The sequence below is a fragment of the Ailuropoda melanoleuca genome, chromosome 11, assembly GCF_002007445.2.
Source record: "Ailuropoda melanoleuca isolate Jingjing chromosome 11, ASM200744v2, whole genome shotgun sequence".
NCBI lineage: Eukaryota > Metazoa > Chordata > Mammalia > Carnivora > Ursidae > Ailuropoda > Ailuropoda melanoleuca.
Window position 1 is genome coordinate 4,996,081 of NC_048228.1, and position 24,000 is coordinate 5,020,080.

General features: G+C 46.1%; 1 protein-coding gene across 1 annotated transcript in view; it reads left to right on the forward strand.

Annotated features, from left to right (window-relative positions):
• CAMTA1 (calmodulin binding transcription activator 1) overlaps positions 1 to 24,000 on the forward strand; it is a 682,439-nt gene that overhangs the window by 248,281 nt on the left and 410,158 nt on the right. Inside the window, 1 exon segment of the mRNA XM_034671158.1 lies at positions 2,096 to 2,231. Coding sequence (XP_034527049.1) covers positions 2,096 to 2,231 — 136 coding nt within the window.

A 24,000-nucleotide genomic window follows, 5' to 3' on the forward strand; every position in this document is an offset into this window, starting at 1 on the left:
CAGACTCCCCGCTGAGCAGAGAGCCCGATGCGGGCTTGATCCCAGGACCCTGGGATCATGACCTGAGTCAAAGGCCAACTGAGCCACCAACTGAGCCTCCCAGGTGCCCCACTGACCATGTTGAGAAAGGACTAGAGGATGGAGCAGATCTGTGTGTAGCCTCTTCACTCATGAGCAGCTGGATTGGATTGATGTTGCAACAGATGAGTTTTCGGGGACCAAGGGGGTCCCTGCAACACTCTCATGGATGTCTTCATTCTTGAGTGGAGGGGGCAAGACGAATGCAGAACCTGTCTATTTGATCAGATGTATTCCTTTGCTTACTTCTGAGACAATGGCCCTGAGCACAGTAGTTGGACATTGGGCTCTTCCAAGGGTACGAACCTAGAGCAGGGTTGAAGTGGAAAGAGGCAGGCACAGCTGGCCCCACGTTTGAGCCTACTTGCCATTTAGAAATGGAAGAATACTGTAAGGTTTTCAGTGCAGACTTGTAAGTGCTAGACAGACGGTCAGGTGACAGCGTTGTGACAAGCGTGTGAAGCCATTTCCCAATTGTTTTAGTCGGCCCAACTTAGGGAAGAAACCAATACTGACACAAAGCAATTGCACCATGATCAACAAACAATGAAGTGTTGGGAGTCACTGTTGAAAGTCTATAATTTCCAGTGGAATTGCTGTTCGGTCATCAGCTTGCTGCTGAAGGACACAGCCAGCTGGGTGGGAACGGCAATTAGCCGCTGTCACCCCGGCGTGACTTTTTTCCTCTACAGACAATGGAATAGTAAGACCTCACTAGTCAGTGTTGGGTGCCTGCTTGTGAAATACCCGCTTGTTCAGGGGAAGAGGAGCCTGGGATGGAGGCTCTTGCCCCAGGCCACGGGGAAGCTCTGCGTGGCCTGCCCTCTCGCCTCCGCTGGAGCAGAGACACAGCTGCCCACCGGCTCTGGGGGAAACCACGTCCTCTGCCTTGCTTGTGTAAAGAGCTCTTGCACCACAGCTGGGAATGAGACGTGCCTGCAGTGGCCTCCTGGGCGCACAGACTCATCGGTGCCCCTTCCTCTGTGCTGGGGTTGCAGGCTCAGAGGGACGCGGAGCTGGCCACGGGGCGCGAGTGGTGTGCTGTGAGCCTTCGGGGGCTTCGCGGGCTTCCTTGAAGGCTGAAGGTGCCTACCCCCCGCTGAAGCTTTGTTCTGGAAGTGGCTCACCATAGACACGCTGCCAAGGGAGTTTAGTTCTTTCTCTTTTTGGTGTTTCCAAACCAAAGTTTGTGCCTGCTGCAGCTGCGGATACCTTCTGCTGTCTGTGGTTGGTGCCTGACTTCTTTCAGGAAAAGTCAAGGTTCTTTTGTCCGTTCTTTTTGAATGGCACTAGAGCAACCACCCACTCTCAGCATTGAGCAAGTGGGTAACTAACTGTTTTCCTAAGGTTAGGGTGGTTGTGGACCAAATAGAGAAATTTGCTGGGCAGGGCTGAGCCTTCCGACAGCCGAAGCCCAAATGTGAAAGAATCAGGTACTTAGCTGACTTGAGAAGAAGGGCTGCAGATGTTCCTCCGTATCTTGCAGTGATCTAAATGCAGGCAATGAATCAGGAGCGTTTGGTCTGGACGACTAGTCCTTCTATTGGTCTGTTCTTAACATAGTCATCTAGCGTCTGCGTTAAACTTATTTATTTCCTAATGTTGGGTGATGGATTAAAAGATGTGTAGAAAATCTTTCTACAAGAGATAAGATATTACAGGCTGCCACAACACCCCCGGCTCTTTTTGCTTTCTCTTGCTGTTTTTTCTACTTTTCAGTGCAGAGCTCAGGCCCCCACATCGTATATCTTGATTAGATGGTGGATATTACTAAGGGGATTTTTTTAAGCCTATCATTGACACATTTAATTCATTAGGTACCAAATCCACAAGCAAATTTTGGCTGGCCATAAAACATGGTTAATCCAGGGAGCTGCAATAAAAGGTGAAAAATTATGTCCCAGCAAATGTGGAATATTGCTTTTCTGTAGAGACTTTTACTGGTCTACGATATCTTTCTTCATAAATTTTTCTTGTGCTTGGTTCTCTTGGTAACTTAACCATTTGTTGTTTCCAGACCACAGAATGGCTCAATGATCCTCTACAACAGGAAGAAAGTGAAGTACAGGAAGGATGGATATTGCTGGAAAAAGAGGAAAGACGGGAAGACGACCAGAGAGGACCACATGAAGCTGAAGGTCCAGGGAGTGGAGGTAAAGGGCAGAAAGGCTCTCTTGTTCCACAAATGTTGTTTCTGGGCTGCAGTGACACGGAATTGCTTTGGGGTAATTTGTTGCCAGTCCCCTCTGTCAAAAGTATTTTTGTTTGCCAAGACCCCATTTGCCGTTTTGTTTTGGTTTCTGTTTTCTTACCCAGCAGTCTCCATTCAAGTTTTCCGTGAAGCCAGATTTAGCTAAAGTGCTTCTGTTTCTTGGGAGCCCTTGGTGTGTACACTGAGATTTCCAAGGTTCCTGCAGAATCCTGTATTGTATGTGTCACAGAGGAGTCTGCAGGGGTGAGGGGGGAGGGAGCCACCGGAGGTCTCCCTCTCGAGGTGGCCTGGACCTGCCTCTGTGGAGTGGGTCCCTTATGAGCTGGTGATCTCCAACCAGAGCCTGGCTTTGACTCTCTCTACTGATGGCCTCTTCTGTTTCCCTCTGGGTGTTTTGACCTCAGGAAGCTCGAAGGTGTTAAAGATAATTAGATGGGATCGCAAGGCGTGTGGGATTCTTGCGGCTGGGGTGGAGGTGGGCAGTGCAGGACACGTCTTGGGGAAGACAGGGTGCAGGCTGGCTTCTTGACCGTTGTCCTGACACCACAGGCTCTCACTCTTGGGCAGCTGTGGAGACATTCTCCTGGGGTCCTTTCCTTGTTTGAGGGCCCGGGCCACATGCCACAGTGGTAGAGGGAGAAGGTGTGAATTGTGGTGCATTCTTAGCCTGCTAGTTAGCAAGCACCCACTTCTCTGCACTGATCGCTGATCCTTGTAAAGGGTCTTCCCTGTGAGTACGGTGCTGTGTCAGGCCAGGAGCTGAGAAGGTGGCCCGTAATCCACCTGGTATTTCACGCTGGTAAAAGCGAGGGATCCTGGAGTCCTTTGGTGTGTTGGGTCCCCCAGGCTGCTGGAATTGATCACTTGGACCATAAGCCCACTTGACTTCAATGGCTCCCACTCCAGGCTGACATTCTTTGTGACACACTTCGTCATTATGACTTTTTCTATATTAATCATGTGCTTTTATGGCTGTTAAAAATAGCATCCAGTGGCTTTTATTATATTACCCCACAGAGAGAGATAACTTTTGTTTTATGTTTTTGTGTTTTTTTTAAACACCCAATAACAATGCTTTATGATGATGAAGAAAGAAAAGCCCCGACACGAGAAATTCCATGTTCGTACGTTCTCTCGTGTTCTGTGTTTGCACAGAGTGGTTTAGTCAACTGGTGAGACATGAAAATGCAGATCGCCCTCAATGTGGGGGACCTAGCTCTAGGATGGTGACTGCTGATCGTGCCAGCTGACCAGCCATGGCTGCAGGGGGCCTAAGGGCGCAGGAGCTTGCAGGGACAGCTGGACACGGAGCAGAGTGGGTGGGACCCCCACGGGGCTCTTGCTGGGACTTGCAGGGTCTGCGGGAGCTCACCCCAGAGCTGCACAGACGGCCCCTGTGCCCGCAGGCCTGGCAGGGCTCATCCTCCGTCATACATAAGTCAGGAACTTCTGGTCGTCTGCAGCAGTGGGGTGGAATTCTCCTTCAGCAGCAGCACAGAAGCCCAGGGCCAAAAAAAGTCACAGTGTTCATTTTCTTCCCTCACGTGATAAATTAGAATTGTCACTGGATGGAATCAGAATGATGTGCGGTTATTTTTAGGCCATGTTTGTGTTCGGAGTTCTTTGCGGCTCACACAGTCTCCCATGCAGGCACCTATATGGGGGATNCTGGATGGAATCAGAATGATGTGCGGTTATTTTTAGGCCATGTTTGTGTTCGGAGTTCTTTGCGGCTCACACAGTCTCCCATGCAGGCACCTATATGGGGGATGTTGGGACCCTCGGGACCCAGGGGAAGGGAAGGGGTGGGACAGCAAGGGGTCTCCGTGACTTGCTGAGTGTAAGTGGCTGTGGGGGATGGGAACGGGAGAGGGTCTTAGAGACCCTTGGTCGGCCACACAAGGGGCCTGCTTTCCGGTTCTTGGAGAGGGAAGCCACCTTGGGCGGGCACGTGGTGTGGTGGCTGCTTCCACGGAGCTCAGGGAGTTGTCCCCCTGAGTCAGTCAGTGAGCATTGACTGTGTCCACAGGGAAAACAGAAGCCATGTTTTCTGCCTCAGAGACTCATGGTCCAATTGAAGAGGCAGCTGTGTCCATGCCTGCAAGTCCCTGGCAGTGCTGAGAAGTATGGAAACCGGAGCTTTTAGGACAAGTGTCCAGAGAGTGCAGAATGGGCTGGGATGATCAGAGAAGCTTCCTAGTGAGATGGGCTCTAAGCTAAGCTCTTGAAGTTGGGTAGGGCTGTGTGTGTGACCTACACAGGATTCCAGGGCTCCCCTTTCCACTTAGCGCTGTGGTCTGAGCCATCTCTGCTGATACGTATATCCCCTGCCCCTTTTCACTGCTCTGTAGCATTCCACTGTGGAAGCATTTGAGCCACCCCCTAGTCAGCGGACTTTCAACATTACACCGCTTCAGGAAACATATTTATACATGTCTGCTTGTCCACGTGTGCAGCCTGGACCTGCTGGAATGGCTGGGCATGAGGTCTGAACATCTTGCATTTTACTGGACTCTGCCAAATGGCTGTGCTAAGTACAGGCCCAGCGGCACCGAGAATTTCCATCTCTTCCCTACCTTCTTGTACACTGATGGGTGAGAAATGGTACCCTGTTCAATTTGAGCTGGGTTTTTCTTAATTATTTGTGGAGATGAGCACATCATGTTAGTGGAAGTCCTTTGTGGTGGGTTATCTACCACGGGCATAATTTTAAAACAGCTCCAAAGAAAGACATCTTTGGCAAGAGCAGCCCCATGTCTCACTGTGCATTTCCTACATTTGCTCTGATCTGGACCGGTGGCTGGGAAGCCCAGAGGTCACGCAGGGACAGGGGGACGGTGGTCCTTTCCACCTGGAAAATTGCCATGTGGACGTACATGGAGTTTTGCATCTCATGGGAGGAGGCTTCCCCCTGGGAACCCCGATTCTTTCTTCAGTGGGTTCAACCAGGCGGTTCCCATTGACTCAGTACGTCCGTCATGCCAGGCATGGTGCCAGCCCCTGCCCCTGCAGCGGAGGGTGGCAGACAGTCCTGCACAGGGTCTCAGAGCTCTGATTTTTCTGCCACCTGAGCTGGTTTCCTCAGTTCAAGGGCATGATGAAGATATTCGGATCTACCGTTTAACATATCACTTGCTATAAGCCTTCCCTCAGGCCAGGAAAACTTCCAGCCCTGTTCATGGAACTGCTCGGCAGTCCAGCTTCTTTTGTTCTCTGAGGCTGGGGCCCTAGGAACACACGGCAGCTCAAAAACACATTGATTTTCTCCGCCAGCCACAGGATGGGGGCAGCCGCTTTTGAAGCTGACGAGCTGTTAAGTCCACGATTAGTTGTCTTGTCTGTAAGCCACGGAGAAGCTAGCTCGATAAGGTTTCCAGGGACGACAAAGGTTGGCAGGGAGGAAAACGAAGGTGGTTGTGATGTCAACGTTTCAGGAGATGAAATCGCAGCAGGCCTGAGGTCGGCCCTGCTCCCCGGGTGGATTCGTGCCTGTTTCTCTGGAGCCTTGCTGGGGGGAGGTGCTCTGGGGGGAGGAGACTCCGTGAGAGCAGAGGGGCAGATCTGAAGTGTCCCCGTGCCTCCAGGATTGCACACCCCGGGTTAGGTGAGCTGGGTGGTCTTCGGGCCAAGCCGGAAGAGTTCACATACTTTTCATGTTCACGGAGCTCTTCTCTGGCCCCAGAACTTAAGGTGCTGTCTTCCGCCTGGTCACAACTCCTCCCTCCTGAGAGTGCTGGGTATTTCACAACCTAGGCCAGTGCTTGCCTGTCTGTCTCCCAACCCCTTCGCTGCCAGGTTCCCACAACAGACGGGAGACGCACACTTAGTAGCACAAAGACCGCTGAATTATGAATCTCCTGTCCACATACCAGCTCTACTATCTCATTCAACGCTCATCGAAACATCCATGTAAAGTACTTATTCTTATACCCCTCTCATAGATGAAAGATCGGGCCCCAGACAGGGTTTTTCCTACCCCATTTCCTGCCACAAGTCCGTGTGGAGCTGGGACTTGAGCCGAGGTTCGCCTGGTTGCACGGTGAAAGTGCTTGCCCTGACACCCGTTACTCCCGGGCCTTCTGGAGGGATCTGTGGTGTTTTCCGATGGAGTCAGCACAGACCCTCCATCCGTCAACCAGCTGTCAAATGCCTTCCATCCAGCACATTGTGATAGGTACTGAGGATGCAGCATTCCGATCTCACAGTGGGGGGGGGGGAGGGACAAAAAAAATCAAGCACACAGTTCCAGTGCCAGGTCAGGAATGTATTGGAGAAATTGCAAGTCCTCGTGCAGAACACTTAGGAAGCGTCCCGCAGGCAGGCTTGGACGCAGAGAAGTGACTTGAACACAGGGAAAGAGGCACTGGTGGGAGGGAGAAAGTAACAGGTAGGGCTGGGACACAGCGATCGGCAGTGACAGAGTCTGTTGAAACACAGCTACTGTGATTTACAGCAACAGGTGGCCAGAGTCGCACTGTGTCAGAATCTCTCCCAGACCCACGTAGACCAGATGTTTGCCTTCCAGGGATGAGGCCTTATCTCCTCTGATCATAAGGCGTGCCTCCCTCGCCACAGACGTCCTGCCTTTGGAGCCAGTGGGTGGTTGCAGCACGGAGGCTGTTGGCTTAATTGTAGGCAGCGTGGACAAAGCCATCCTTCCCCACCGAGCCTGTGCTGTGGTGGACAGGAACCCCCGGCCCGGCCCATCTGCCTGGCAGAAATGCCAGACATCCCCTCTGATTGGAATTTGCAGCAGCGAAGAGAAAGTTTAGTTTTGCTGACCTGTTTGTACTGCCTCAAAGAATGAAGAGTAGCTTTGACTTCTTGACTAACTGCCTGAAAGCCCGAAGCCTGTTGTGAGCACAGCGGCAGCGGTAACAAGGTTATGTTTTTGGACTCAGCCTCATTAGAAGTGATGTTCTTTATTTGGACACTTAGGCCACATATTAAAAGGAAAAAAAAAGCACCTCTTTCAAAAGTAGGCATGATATTGTAGTTACCGCATTAGGAATTAACAGGGCATGAAATAACTGTCTGCCTCGTGGCGATGCCAGATCATTCCAGCTCTGCTTGCAGCCATAAGATAAATAGGTATCTTGCTTGCAGCTGATGGAATATATTTAAAATAGCCAGCCACAAACATGTATGGTGCCCAAATCAAGTTTGGGAAAGAGCTAGGAATAGATGAGGAGGTGAGGGGCCGGGCAGCTAAAGCTCACAGACAGCCCCGTGAGGCTGCGTGTTGCCACCAGGTGCTTTTGAATAGAACGAGTACGTCTTGCTTCTCGTAGATGCTAGTGTGGCTCCGTGGTGTTTGATCTCTTTCCGTTCCCCTCCAGACTCGTCATGTGCCCACCGGTCTCTACCGCACGGCGCTCCTTGCTCCCAACCTGTGTTCTCCCACGTCTCTGTCGAGATTTCTGAAGCTTCCGGGGGCATCCTCCCTGGCCCTCTCCCGCCGGCAGTAATCATGCCCCCCCTTTCATTTCCGTAGCCCTCCATCCGTACCTTTCTGCAGGAAGTGTTCTCTCTGACTCGACACTAGCCTGTCCAGTTCAATAAACATATATTCAGTACCTCGGATTTCCTGGATACGGGCAAGTCTGTATCTGGTATCTAGGCGCTAGATGGCCCATCAGGGGAAGAATAGAGAGAGGCAGGTAAGACGCAGCATCGTGCTTGAAAAACTTAGAGAAACACAAAACAGGGCGTTTCCATAAGTTGTTGGTAACTGTCCCCAAAGAGGTTTTGGGGTGTTGGAATGAGCTCGTTTCCCCTCTCGGAGGACAGGGTCTGGACCAGTCACTGCAGGCCCTTGCTTTGAGCAGTGGCCTGTGAGTGACCAGCTGCTTTCACAGGCATCCCCTCCTCTGAGCCCCCTGCCCCACTGCTGCCGTCGAGTCATGTGAGTCAGATATGTTTATCCCCACGGGGACTCGCACTCAGGTCTTTGATTGCCGATCCCACTGCCTCCGCGCTGGCGTCCGGCGCTGCTGGCTGAGGTGTTCTGTCTCCGATGCCTCCGGTGCAGCGAGCTGGCCTGGTGGGTGGTACCTCGGACGATCTCCCTCAGCTCTCTGCTGGCTTTTAATCATCTGAGTTTTTGTGTAGTGTTCTGATGGTGTACGAACACGTTAAAACCTAATTTCCTGTTACCTGGATGTGTTTTGGTAGAATCAATTCAGGAACTCGAATCCATAGTTTTTCTTTAATTTCTAATTACTTAGCATCCCTGGTGACATGTCCCTACCCAACTCATGTAATTAATTTTTAACTAATAAATAACATTAAACTAGCTATGCTTTGAAGGAGCAGCAGCCTCGGTTCACGTTCTGCTGAGCTCATGGGGGCCTGGCCAGGATGGCAGTTTTGTTTCTTTTTCTTAAAGCTCTATCTTCCCTGACCAAAGGCAGTTAGCAACAGCAATGACAATTATGGCAGCATTTATCGAACACCTACTGAATACCTGTTCCTGCCCCCATCGCTTTGCGTGCACCATCTTGTACAATGACCTGGCAGCATTCCCATGAAGCGTGCGATGCCGTTTTCCTCATCCCTGAGGAAGACGTGATTAATTTCCGGGAGATTAAGAAATGTATCTAAGGATACCCAGCCTGTCAGTAACAGAGTGGAGGTACTACCCCAGCTCTGTCAGATCACGAATTCCCAGTTTCCTCATCACCAGACCGTATGAGCTTTCAAAACGCCTTGATACCCAGAAGACGTTGCTTAGACCAGGGAGGAGAGTGGGGTTTGAGAGGCAGCGCCATACACCCACGCACAGGTCTCAAGTGAGATGGGGGATAAGGAAGGTCTTTTAGTACAAGCGGGCCTCCCTTCTTTATAACCCCCACCAGTCAGAGGAGAAAGAGCCCCTCCCTCACCGTTTCTCCAGCCCACAAACCCAGCTCCCTTGGGCTCCCTGGGGACTGCGAGGAGAAGATCTGGAGGCCTCTCGCCCTCCAGTGGGTGGGATTTTGTCCCCCAACACTCTGAATACCTGCAGGACCTGCTGTCACTCCTTAGCTCTGATGTCACCCGGGTCCTATAGGAGCTTTTTATATTCCCATGCCAACCGTAACTGAGGGACAACAAGCTGCATTTATCTCTCCCACTATGAATTGTCAGCATCTATTCGTGCTGAAGCCATAGCTCTCAAGCTTCCAGGACACGCTGTCTTGGGCATGGGGGTCCATGTGCTCATGCTCCTATGCAGGGTTTCTGGATTTAGAGTGTGCACGTGTACACACACACACACACACACACACACACACGTACACATGATGCCCAGGGACATTTGAATTTCAGATAAGCAATAAAAAATGTTTCAGTACAAGTGTGTCCCATGCAATTGTCTGGGGCATACTATACTAATGTATTATTTGTTGCTTGTCTGAAACGCACACTGGGCTGGGTGTCCTGTATTTTATCCGGCAACCCTCTGACCATCAGAGCAGTTTCCTTTGAGTCTTTGCAGATAGAGACTTGGCTGCTGGGGTGCTGGTCTCGTTGAAGACTCGAGGAACGGAGTTGGTTTATCTCCAGACACATAATCGATGCAGGAACCATAAAAACCAGGAAGGGTACTGGCCACGGCTGCAGAGAGAAGGCACTCCTGGCAGTTTCCCAGCAAACCAAGGGCTGCCAGACCCGGGGACCCTCCTGCTCTTTCTGAAAAGAGAGTCTGGGGGCCACTAGGACTGCTGGAGGCCCAGGCCTTGCCCTTAGAGAAAGCAGGCCTCCCACCAGTGATGTTTGAAGAACTCGTTGGTGAAGAGGTACCGGGAAGATTTCAAAGGAGACCTGTTTGTAGTTGCTGCCTTCCTCATCTCTCCGGTAGATTACAGCTTGTAAAATATTTTGCAATTTCCTTTTTTAAACTTGATTTGAGCCCTATTGAGCTAGAAGCTCCCTGTTGAAGGTAGAGCAGCAAGATATCAACTTGGTATGCTGAACTTGTATTTAATTATTATCACAACAGTCCCTTAACATGATTGCAGATTAGCCCACAAGGACATGAATGGAAATTTTAGCGTATTCAGTTACAATGGAAACTCCTGAACACCACTGTCAAAATTCACCCAAGGGCCTTTCTGTTTGGGCCCCAACATACGGTAGGCACAAAGTTAGATGTTACTCAGGACACATAACCTTGATTTTGTAGGCATAATTTACGGCCTCATCCAGAAGCTGGGGACGCCTTTTAAGAACGTGATATGTATTCCACCCACCTCGGTAAATGACCAGATATAGCTGCTTGTGTTGGGTAAAGAATATCTCTGGCCTTCACTTGACCGAATAGTAAATTATTGATCTTGTCCACATCTTTCAATGCCCTGACATTGCTGGGGAAATTTACTCCTGTCATCGGCGGCTGTGGCTTGTCTCCGTGTGGTGCCGTCCACGCTTAGAGGTCACGAATCTCCAGTCCATCCGAGGAGAGTCGCAGCTGACCCCTGTAACTGACGTGGGTTAGTCACCGACACAGGGAAGGCATATGGTTTGCAAACTAATGAGGCCCAGGTTTCTGTGTCTGTTCCCCACAGACCAGCAAAAATCACGGGGAAGATGGAGGGGTGGTGGTGGGCTTCTGTGCACCCGGGAGGAGTGGCAGAGGAAGGGTTAGTGCATAAACAAGAGAAGGGAACGGCTACTCACTCCGCTGCTCGGATGGAGGCTGCTTCTGGTCTCCTCGTTTCCCCTGCGTGCTTGTTGGGGTTCTGGCTGCTAAACCGCGCTCTCCCGACCCTTCCTGGATGCCAGGCCAGCACCATAGATGGAAAGTCAGTGATTGCCTGACAGAGCACCTTTCTGGTCCTTGTTTGCCTCCGGGACAGATGAAGTGACCTTCCATTTCCTCTTTGCGTGTGTCCATTCTAACACCTTGTAACAATTTACGCTCTTAGGGATGTGCCTTTACTTCTCGCCGCAAAGCACTCGCATCTCACTCATGCCAAACCTGAGGGCCCCAAGGGCCTGTGCACAGTCATGTGACCCATCAGTCAGCACTGCCAGCCTCACCTGGGAGCTCTCTAGAAGGGCAGAGTCTCGGACTCCACCCCAATCTCCTGAATCAAGATCTGCCTTTTAGTACCTCCTCCCATGATTCATAGGCCCGTTCATTTGGAAAAGATTGGCACAGCCATTCTCTTGCTGCTAGTGGGGTCTTCCCTTGGTGACTCAGCCTTAGGCACGTGGGTTTTTTTGTTTTGTTTTGTTTTAATCTTATGTTAAGGAAAACGTCCAAAGGAAGATTTTACAAGTTGGTCTGGTAATTCATTGCTTGACTCCCAGCACCTTTAAAAAACATCTAGCTGAAATCTGATCATATGGTTTGAGCCCACCAGTCCTTCTTCTGCCCTTGGCCATGAAGGAGAGGGAACAGTGGGTTTCTGATGGCGGAACACGCTAGCTCCCTCAGCCCTCTCCTCTGGGGGAGCTAGCCCTGTTCGTGCATTGTTTAGCTCTGCCCTACATGGCATCTCCTGTCCCCTGTTGTAGCCCAGTGCTTGGCATGGTCCTTGCTACATACTTGCTGCCCAAATAAACATTTTTTGAGTGAATGGATGAATTGATGGATTTCTTCTGCGAAGGGTCAAACAGTAAATAGTTTCGATTTTGCTGGCCAGATGGTCTCTGTCACACTGGTGCAGTGTGAAAGCAACCATAGATGATAGTTAAGGAATGGGTGTGACCGTGTTACAATAAAACTTTATTTGCAAAAGCAGACTCAGGGCTAGATTTGGACCATGGATGTATTTTGTTGACCCCGTTCTAGATTATGGCAGCAGGTTCTAGAAGGAGCAGGGTGCTATGGAAACCAGTGAGAGATTGATGGGGGATGATTAGGGACTTGCCTCTTATATCTGAGCGCTGGTCTGTTTTTAGACTCATGTTTGCAGCCTGACAATGTTCAGGCCCAGCTTATAACTCTGTAAGGAATTAACACTTTTGCTCACGACACACTGTCACATCAGACAGTGCTGTTCATCATGTTTGTCCTGGTGGAGTTAGGCTGTCTTCTTTCTCTTTCCTTGTGGTAATATGTCCATGAGGCATAAACCTGTTTGTTTTCAGTCTGAAGAAGCAAGGTGATGTCCCTCCCAAGAGCAGTTGGGAAGTGTCCTGTTTCTCCCACAAGGCTGCTTCACGGTGCTGCAGAGAGGGCCGGGCAAATCCCAGTGTTGTGCTCTGAGCTCCTCTGTCCAGGGACCGCTGAGCCAAGGGCATGTGACCTTGCTGTGACCAGGTGCGTCAAAGGATCAGCCTCTCACGGAAGAGGGAAAGGCTGAACCCCCTGCATCTTCAGGCCTGAACTGCTTTGAAAGTAGCCTGGCCGTGTTTGATGTGACAACGTCCCCCTAGAATGGAGGCCGTAGGGAGGGTACAGATGTTATTTGTCCGTGTTTAAGTATTTACATGACAGCGCGAGAAAACCGGGGACTTTCTCTTTCATCTTTGCTGCTACAATTTACGTACAGTTTTATGATGGATGCAAGAGGTAGACATTTATTACAAAAGTGTAAGAGATGTTGACTCTTCATGAATTGATTATTTAGAATTTATTTTATTAAATATTTTAGGTGGCATGTGATAAACTGAACCTCTGCTGGTTTGCAGCTTAATGATTCACGTATCTGCGGCAGTGATAAGGAAATCAAAGTCTCCGTTTGCCATTTCAGGGGAAGAATATAGATTATTATTAAATCTGGAATGGGCCTCTTGAGAAGCCTTCCTTAAGGGAACATGCGTATCAATAATGTCTTCTCCATACGAGAATCCTAATGTTTCACTTATGGAAACATAAATTCCGAGCAAGTGGCTGTGGTTTTTGCCTCCCTTTGGCTCCTTATATCCTGTGCTCGTGGCTGACCTGCTCTTGTTCTGGTGTTCAGAGTCCTTCCATCTCCATGTCTTTATCTTCCTATTTCTAATTTTCAATGCTCTTAAAAGATCTGCTGAGGTCTATGCATTTCAGCACCTGAGATGCCAGCAGAGACCAGGATAGTGTTCCTTTGGCTTGAAATGTCCTAAAAGGTTTGTTTAAGTCTCAGAGGGGATGAAACTGTGAGGTCTCAGAACCCTGACCGAAGTGTGGTTGGCTCATGCAGGATGTGGGATGTTGTCCTGAACCCATTCTTGCAGAAGCCAACGGGCAGCAAAGCCAGCGTGGTGAGCTGCTTCTGTGGCGAGGACAGTAGGTGGGCACGCCCTGCAGCTGTGCCCATTCTCAGGTGACAAGGAGTCAGGGAGGCCCAGCAGGTGTGGCCGTCAGCCTGCCACCTCAGGACAGAGGGCATGCAGAACTCCCAGGGAACGTCTAAGTGAGAATGACAGGCCGGCACACATCATGGTGACATTGTGAAGGTATCAGGTTGTCTGATACCTTGAGTTTCAAAATGCTCCCTGACTTCTTCCTCTTCCCAAAACATTTGACAGATGGTTCAATGCTGTAATCCTTACTGTAGGAGACTGTAGGCAACTAGTGGGGGGACGCCAAGACTCCTGATCTCCCCAGGTTCCTTACTCATCCGTGCGCAGAGCAGCCCCATCACCCACTCAATCGTTCCGTGGTGTGACACCGTGACACGGATATTTTTCTTGAACCCCTCACTTTGTTGTGTGCTTTTATACATGGAATTGGACGTACTTGTCAGCATAATGCCATAGTAAGTTCAGTTTCCCCAAAGAACGCAGTTACTTCTTACAAACGAAACCTGCTTGGCTCTCCACAGGACGAATCAGTCCAGGAGCAAGTGAGTTCACTACTGACCTTTAATTCTTTAATTGCTGTGAAATAGTTAAAGGAGTCCACACTACAGCCCCCGTCTAAGTGTGGGCACAGAGGGCTCCCTGGTCTGGCACAGCGGGCTTGTGTTTGGTTCTTCTGCTGTCCTGGGATTCATTTTCCTTTTATGCCCGACAATCGGAGCCCCCAAACAGGAGATGGGTTTGGGCAGGCTCCCATTTCCTCGTATGCTTGCTCAGATTCTGTCCCACCAGTGCTGAGCACAGGAGGGACTCCGTTTCTATTTGCTGGAGAGCTGGGCCGTCAGAGTCTGGGGTGCCCGATGGCGGGCAGGTCCCGGACCCCGAGCGGAGCTGTGCATCGTAGGGCGCTTGGACACCCACTGGGACTGGGGTGCAGTGGCCTCCCACGGGCGGAGCCCCCCCCCCACATTTGCCTTTTCCTGGGAGGTGGTGAAGGAAGCCTCATGGAAACAGCTTCCCTCCCAAATTAATGAACACTTCCAGACATGATATGAAATGTTTGGAAACGAGATGCAGCACAGTATTTTGCCCGTATTTTTTTTTCCTTTCACAACACCTGGCAATAAAATTCTCGGGCTAAATAGCAGATGAGTGTGCGTCTCATTATGTATAGTAACTTCGTCTATAACTTTTTTAAGCCCTCCAGATGGAAGCACGGTATAAATGTGGAGAGCTTGAGAGGGGAAATGAAAATAAATGCACTAAGAAATAAAGAATCTGTTTTTTATACTTTCTTTTGCAAATAGTGTTTGCAATGACATATTGTGAATGGACTGAATTATAACAAAAACGGAAATGAAACAGAGCCTGGGGGTAGGAAGAGCAATTGTTACACTCACTTTAACTGATATAATGCAAAGCAACGCTTTTTACACTCAATTAGTTTGCACATTGTGTTGGACACAAACCAGAATGTAGAACATTTTTGGGTTTTGTTTTTACATGATTAAGGGAGATGAGATGAAATAAATTCAGTAAATTACCCTGCGTTCCTTTTCGGTCTGAGATACTTTTGTTTTTCCTCACCCCTGGTGTTGAATGAATGAGGTTGGCCCCAGCAGCCGACCTCTGTTCCCAAACAAGGAGCTCCTCCCAGAGATCAATGGACTTTCAGTAGAGTTCCTTCCTCTGCCTAAGGGCCATACTTTGCTGCACAAACAAGGTTACGAATCAGAGCTATTTACATTTGGTATTTGACCATATTTTGTGCTTTGAATATCAGAAAAGGATAGCAAGCGTGATAGCAGCTAACAGATGTTCGCAAGCGTTTAGGCAACAAAAGTATTTCCAAGGCTGTGTATTTCAAGATCCTTGTTTAATTTATTTTGCTTAATTATCCTTTCTTGCATTTTTAATGCTCTTAATATGATAATATTAAGAATTGCAGTGTGTGATTGTGTGTTGCTCATTTGAATAGATGCTAGATGGGAGGGGGAATGTGGTTTGACGCCCTCTCCTGTGCAGCTCTGTCTCCTGTAAGCATGGTCTGGGAGGGGACCGGGTCTCCACCACAAAGCATGTAGGAGAGTGTTTCTCTCAAACTTCACTGTGCGTACCAGCCCCCTGGGGGCTCTGATTCAGTTGGTCTGAGAGGGGCCTGAGGTGCTGCATCCAGAGAGAGCTCCCAGGAGATGCGGACACGGCTTTGCGTGGAGTGAAGCTGCTTTGACTCCTGCTTTGAACAGCGAAGATGGGAAGACATCAGGGAGGGAAAGTAATGTCAGCTGAATTCCCCGGCTGCTGGTCAACTAACTAGTACCGCTCAGTAGCTGAAAATAACCAACAGCTGCTGACCAAGCCAAGCCCGTGGTACCTAGCATGTGAGAGGGTCTCCTCCTGGCGCAGAGGTTTTGGTCAGGGGTCTGACTCTGGTCTTTTTCCCTACCTGCAGAAGGAAAGCCCCACCTGTAGTGTGCTCAGAGAACCTGTGCTTTATGTTCAAAACCACAAATACTAATACAGGAGAAACCTGTGAGGTATAATATCTAATTACAATTATTTTTTACTCCAAAAGGCATGTCAAATAAATAATGCAGTTTATGTTACTTCTAGAAAATGCAGCAGCATTAGTTAATTTACATAAATTATACAACTCATTATCTTTGTTTATAAAAAGCCTTAGCAATATTTTGGCTTATGGATCTAAAATGGAAAAAAACCCAGATTTCACTTCAGTGTAGCTTTCCTTTCCCGCAGTCACCTTTTTATTTATTTACGGAAAGAGCGTCTATTTGACAGATCCCCTTAGGATCACTGCCCTTTCCTCGTGATGAATGGAATGCATTTAGTCTGACTTTTGTTTATAAAAAGCCAAATAAATACCAGTGAAGGAAGCCAAGCACCCAGAGCTCTGAACAGCCATGGCGGCTTCCCCTGCCGGCTTTGCCTGCTGCCTGACTTCAGTGCCGATATGCGCAGGGTGAGGAAGGGGCTGCGGGGGCCAGGAAGCAGGTTTTCCTTCCTTTTGTCTTCCACGTAAGTTCCCAGGCAGCTCGGGTTAGGTGCCAGGGTGCCTCCTCCTGATATTACCACCTACGAGCAGATGGACTCTTCCTGTGCATTCCGAAACGGTGGCCACGAGCCACGTGTCATTATTGAGCACCTGCATTGTGCCTACGCTGAATTGCGATGAGCTGGAAGTGTAAAATCCGCACTGCATTTCATAGACTTAATAGGAAAGAGAAGCCCTGTTAAATAACCTGGTTAATATTTATATTGGTTACGTGTTAAAAGATTTTAAATGTATTTGCTAAATAAAATATATCCTTAAAATTAGTCTCACCTGTTTCTTTTGACTTCTTTACTGTTGCTGCTAGGAAATGTAAAATGCGGCTTGCGCTGCACTCACACTGAATAGCACTGGGACCATAGCATACTCACCAGGAGGTTGCAGACCTGGATTATGTTTAAGTGCGCCCATAATTTAGACTCTGATTCTAATTCTTCCACAGGCCCTGCATCAGGATCTGACTCATAATCAGAAACTTAAGATGCGATGCCGTGGGAAGGGCAGGTCCTGTGTGATGGTGTGGCTGGAGATTTGAAGGGCCCATAGGAGAACAACATGATATGAGAAAATTGAGCCCTTATCCCTCGATAGCCCTGGGCTGATGCTTCTGGCTTGAATATTAAAGTCTTTGCCTGTGGATGGAGGAGCCCAGCTCCCAGGTTATTTCAGAGTGGAAACTGGTGAATTCTAAATTCTCCTTCATCATGTATGCAGACCCATTTGAATGGCAAGGAGAGAAGGGCTGCCCTGCGGCAGGTCTGCATAGCTGGGGCGTGCTTGTTAGAGCAGGGAACGGTGGACATGCTTCTGTTTGTGGGGAGACCTGTGCCCTGCCATGTGCCAGGGTATCTGGACGTTTGATATCAGTGTATTCCAAATGGAAGCCAAAGCCAGCAGGTCTTCTGGCTGGAGGGCATAGCCTGAGACCCCAAAACCCCAGGGCTCACCCCTGAAGGGAACAGGGCCTGGAGCTCTTTGCCTTCGTAGCACTTGGTGGGTTAGAGACAAAGTGATTTCTGTCACTCTTTAGTTGTTGATTAATTATTTCCTTACTTCTCCCATCCATCCATCTATTCAAGAAACATTATTATGAGCCCACTGCATGCCAGGCGCTTTGATAGGCGTTAGAGATACAGTGATCCACAAAACAGATCCATTGTCCGCTCTCTTGAAGCTCTCCACTGAATGGGGCGAGGGCAGACAGGACAGAGGTGAGCAACAAGTACCTCAGGACCCCTGAGGAAAATGCTAAGGGTGATGAGCCAGGCATATGCCCAAACCAAGAAGAGTGGCCAGGCATTGGGCTTTGGTGGTTCGGGAGAGCCTGAATGAGGCAGGAACATTGTACCTGTGACTCAAAGGACAAAGAGCTAGGATGGGGCATTCTCAGCAAACAGGACAGCGTGAGTCTCTCAGGTGGGAAAGACCTTGTTTTCCTGCTGATGGAATGGGACCAGTGTGCCTGGAGAACAGGGACAAGGACAGGGTTGTGTGAGATGTGGCTGGAGGGTCCTGGAGCCAAGTCACGTGGGGGCTCACATGGGGTAAGGGATTTTAGGAGGTATCCCTGGGGTGTTGGGGAAAGTTCTGGTTCGGTAACTTGACCCTAGACTGAGTGATACTGGGCCTGCCACTTAATCCCTCAGGGTGTTGTTTTCCTTATCTGTGAAGCGAAATGGCTGAGGTAGGAGAAGAGAAGCTAGCCAGAATGTTCTTTAAGGTTTTTTCCTGTGATTCAGAGAGAGCTCAGTGTTTTCTCTTTTTGGATCAGGTAACCTTCATGTCCCTCCAGGGCTGGTTCTGGGTGGTTTACAAGGCACTGGCAGTTTGAAGTCTTCAACCTTGATATTTGTGAGTTCCTTGGCCTCATAATATATGAGAAGACGGAATGATCCTTGGCAGTGCATCAGAATCACTGTGGGCTGCTAGGGTTCTAATGTGTAGTCTGGGGTGGGACATGGGCATTTGTAATTTTTCAAGAGCTTCCCAGGTGGTCGATTCTGCATATTGGATAGATTGAAGATCCCCTGGGGATTGTGCCTCTCTGAGGGGACAAAGATGGCCCCCATAGCCAAAGGCTGTCTGTGTAATAGTATGTCAGATACCTGAGACACACAGGATCTCCTGGGATCCCTCCAAGTCCAAATATGTAGGCCTACCATTAGACCAAGGGTCTTAGTTCAGAAATTATGATTACCTCACTTTATACAAAGGGAATCTGGTGCAACCCACAGAATAAATCCATAGTACACTGAGGGGGTTTCTGGTAGGTTTTTGTTACATTGACAAGTTATTTGCTGAGAAGGTAAAGGGATTGGTTGTCATGAGTGCTGCTGGTAATATTGGGATTGGGGGTTCTGACGCAGCTGGTGAAGAACATTTCTGATGCATCTTTCTACCATCCCCAGCCAGCCTCCACTGCCAGGAGTAAGCCAGTTGAGTATCTACAAAAAGCTTAAGAACCCAAGGACAGAGCTAAGTGCTAATCCAATTACCTCTTGTACATCTCTAAAAATACCTAGAGAACTCTAATGGCACTGGCAAAGCAATTGGTAGCAAACCTAGCATCCCACCAAAACCAAATAGAACTCTGGGGAAAATATGTGAAATGACTGTTGTCAGTTGTTGGACAACAGGCAGTGCAGGATTGTGATGTCTGAGAAGAGTAAACAAACAAGATGAGTTCTGGCTTTCTGGCTGGAGCCTTCTTCCCAGTAGCATAGAGATAGGTAACCAAACAGAACATGGCAGTCTAGTTGAGTTAAGGAGATCTAGATCCGAGTTTGGGGTGGCCAAGGCAACTGGAGTGTATAGGGAAGAATACTGGAAAGAAGGACATAAACAGAGGAAGGGATCCAGAAATCTGAGTAGTAGGTCTCTTTGAGTCGTTGGCTAAATACTAAGCTGAGTATGTATAAGGTGAAACTCCATGAGACTGGTCAAAGAAAACAACCACTGGGAGCTGTAACTAAAAATTCTCAGAACTCATATGCAACTGGGAGATGTTCAATTTTGAACTAGGCTGTGTGAAGAGATGTTATTGAACACCTGGGACATTTATTAGAGACCTCAGAAGGGCCACGCCTTAAGAATTGGACTAGACTCTCCCTGGTATAAAGACTAATCTAGACTCCCCCCCTAGCAAACCACAAAAACAAACCTCCAATAAGCAAGCTAATCTGAAAGTAATGCAAGTGCTAGACATAGCAAAATGCAACATTCTTTAAAGTATGACAGCAAAAATTGACACTCAACAATATACCATGCACAGTGCCCTGCATTCAGTCAAAAAGAATTAAACATGTAAAAAACAGGGAAATATGACCCATATCTGGAATAAAAATCAGTCAGTAGAAATGGAGCCCCAAACAAAATCAATGTGAAATTAGAAGACAAAGACTTTAAAACAGCTATTACGAATATCTTCAGCGATTTAAAAGAAAAGATAAACAGTGCAAGGAGAGGATTATAAGAAAAATAACCAAATAAAACTTTTAGAATTTCAAAATATGTTATCTAAAGTGAAAATTTCACCAGATGAGTATATTAGTTATTGACTAATGGATATAAAATTACCACAAACTTAGCAGCTTAAAACAACAGACATTTATTATCTCACAGTTTCTGAGAGTTGGGAATCCATATGTGGTCTAGGTGGTCTGTTTCAGGGTCTCTCACAAGGCTGCTGCAATCAACATGTCATCCAGAAGTGAGGTCTTATCTGAAAGCTCAGCTAAAGAGGATCTACTTCTAAGCTTTCTTAGTTGCTATAAGAATTTAGCTCCTTGAAAGATGTTGGGCTGAGGGCTTTAGTTCCTACCTGGCTTTTAGTCAGAAGCCACCTTCAGTTCCTTGCCATATGGACTTCTCTAACATGGCAGCTTGATTCATCAAAGTATATAAGACAAAAAGACAATAGAGTTTGCTGGCAAAACAGAAGTCACAATCTCTTGTAACCTAATCACAGATGTGACATGTGACATCTTTAGTGTATCCTATTGATTAGAAGCAAGTCCTCAATATGCCCATGAAAAAGAGATGAAGATTACACAAGGGTATGAATAAGAGAGGTCAAGACCATTAGGGCCATCTTAAAGTCTAACTATAACAATGGGCATAATAGTGGATTAGGCGCTAGAAACAAAGGTCAATGAAACTTGAAGATATAACAATAGAAACAGCTGAAAATAAAGCACCCAGACAAGAAAGGGTAGGAGAAAAATAACAGAGATTCAGTGAACTTGAAGCAATACAAGTGATTTGATGTACCTACAATTGGAGGCCCAGACTATGTTCATGTGGGGACAGGAGCAGCAGAAAAATGTTGAATAAATAATGGTCAAGATTATTACAAATTTGATGAAAACTATAAAGTCCTAGAAGAAACTTAATGAACTTGAACATTAGGCAGAATAAATACATAGAAAAGAACACCAAGAATTGTCATAATCAAATTACTGAACACCAGCAACAAAGAGACAGCCTTTTAATTAGGCAAAGAAAAAAAAGACAAATCACAAAGATAAGAATTACTACTGATTTCTCATTATTAACACCGCAAGTAGAAGACAATGAAACATCTTTGAATTACTAAAAACAAAACAAAACAAAACTTGACCTACAATTCTTTATTAAATGAACATATTCTTCAAAAATAAAGGTGAAATAAAGACATTTTTAGGCAAACAAAACAACCCTAAGATAATTTACTGCAGGCAGATCTCTACTATCGGACATATTAAAGGAGGTTCTTCAAGCTGAAGAAAAATGTTACTAGATGAAAGCTCAAATTTACACAAAAGAATGAGGAGTACCAGAAATGGTAAATATGTAGGGAAATATAAAATACCCTCCTTCTTGTTTTTAAAATTTTTTGAAAGATAATTGACCAAAGCTTATAAAATTATAGCTCTTAATGCCTATAACAAAAAAGAAGGAAGATCCCAAACAATAATGTAACCTTCCAACTCAGAAAATTAGATAAAGAAAAGCAAATGGCACCTAGAACATGCAGGAGGAAAATAACTTAAATGATCAACTTAAATGAAATAGAGTGTAGAAAATAATAGAGAAAATTGATAATACCAAAATTAGTTCTTTCAAATGATCAGCAAAATTGTTATACCTTTAGCTAGACTGACAAAGATAGATAGATAGATAGATAGATAGATAGATAGATAGATAGAGACAGGCAGATAGATGATACACAGATTGATAGAAGACCCAAGTAACTAAAATCAGGAATGAAAGAGGGGACATCGCTACTGACTTTACAGAAATAAAAACTTTCATAAAAGAATACTACGAGCAACCATATGCCAACGAATTAGATAATTTCAACTAAATGGACAAATTCCTGGAAAGATACAATTACTGAAATTGACGCAAGAAGAAATTGAGAATCTCAGTAGACCTAAAACAAGTAAAGATATTAATTTAAAAATCTTCCGACAAAGAAAAGCTAAGGGTCCAATAGATTCACTAGCAAATACTACCAAACACGTAAAGAATAATTAACACATGTCATTCACAAGATATTCCAGAATATAGAAGAGGAGAGAACACTTCAAAACACTAATTGTATCTCTATACACTAGCAATAAATAATTTGAGACTCAAATCGGAAAAATCAAATTAAGAAAACAATTCCAGTCTATAATAGCATCAAGAAGTATAAAATACCTAAGAATAAATATTTTAAAGGAAGTATAAGACTTGTAAATTGAATACTACAAAACATTTGAAAAGAAATTAAAGAATACCTAAATAAATGGAAAGACATTCTGTGTTTGATGCATCAGAAAACTTACTATTAAGATGGCAACAGTCCCTAAACTGATGTACAGAATCAACACAATCCCTAACAAAACCTCAGCTAGATTTTTTTGCAGCAATTGATGAACAGGTCCTAAATGGAAATGCAAGGGACCCAGAGTAGTAAAAACAATATTGAAGAAGAAGAACAAAGTTGTAGGATTAAAACTTCTCAATTTAAAAACTTACTGTAAAGCTCCAGTAATCAAGTGTGTTTATGGCGTAAGGATGGACATATAGATCAATGAAATAAAATTGAGAGTCCAGAAATAAACCTTAACATTTTTGGTCAATTGATTTTCAACAAAGGGGCCAAGACAATTTAATTAAGATAGAATAGTCTTTTAGCAAATGATTCTGGGACAACTGGATATACACAGCAAAAGGAGGAATAACGGACCCATGCTTGTATCTTACACAAAAATTAACTCAAAGTAGAGCATAGGCCTAAATGTAAGAACTAAAAACATCAACATCTTGGAAGAAAACAAAGGAATACATCTTAATAATTTTAGGTTAGGAAATGATTTCTTAGTTATGCCAAAAGCATAGGTAATTAAAGAGAGGATTGATTAATAGATTGGACTTCACTGAAATTAAAAGCTTTTGTGTTTCAAAAGTTGCCACTAAGAAGTCAAAAGGCATTCTACAGTCTAGGAGAAATATTCTGCAAATTATAAAGCTGACTTATATCTAGAATATGTAAAGAATTCTTACAACTTAATAATGAAAAGAAAATTAACTCAGTTAAAATGGGCAAAGAATTTGAATAGACATTTCCTCCAAAGAAGATATATGAATATCCAGTTGGTCCATGAAAAGATGTTCAACAATATCATTAATCATCAGGGAAATCAAAGCCATGATGAGATAACAATTCACATTCACTAGATAAATATAATGAAAAAAGACAGATAATAACAAGTGTTGACAGGGATGTGGAAAAATTAGAATCCTTATACATTGCTGGTGATGTAAAATGGTGCTGCTGCTGTGGAAAACAGTTTGTCAGTTCCTTAAATGTTAAACATAGAGTTACTGTATGACCTAGCAATTCCATTCCTAGAGAAATGAAAACATGTTTACAGAAATACTTGTATACAAATGTTCATAGCAGCATTATTCATAATAACCAATAAGTGGAAACAACTCAAATGTCAATCAACTGATGAACGAATAAACAAAATGTGGTATATCCATACAATGAAATGTTACTTGGTAATGAAAATATGTTACAAAGACAACATATTACATGACACCATTTAAATGACGTGCTCAGAATAGGGCAAACTATAGAAACAGAAAGTAGATTAGTAGCTGCCTAGGGCTGAAGGGGTGTGTGTTGGGTGGGGATGGGGAGTGCCAGCTAATGGGTAGAAGGTTTCTTTCTGGGGTGATGAAAATGTCCTGAAATTAAATTATGGTGATGATTGCACAAGACTGTAAATATACTAAAAACGTTGAGAGACACCTTAATGGGTGAATTTATGGTGTTTAAGCTACATATCAATAAACTGTTAAAAACAAGATGATTGTCTAAAGCAAAAATAATAACATATAGAGCAAAGTGCATGACAATAATACAAAGGAAAGCAGTGGGAAGTGGGAGTGTATT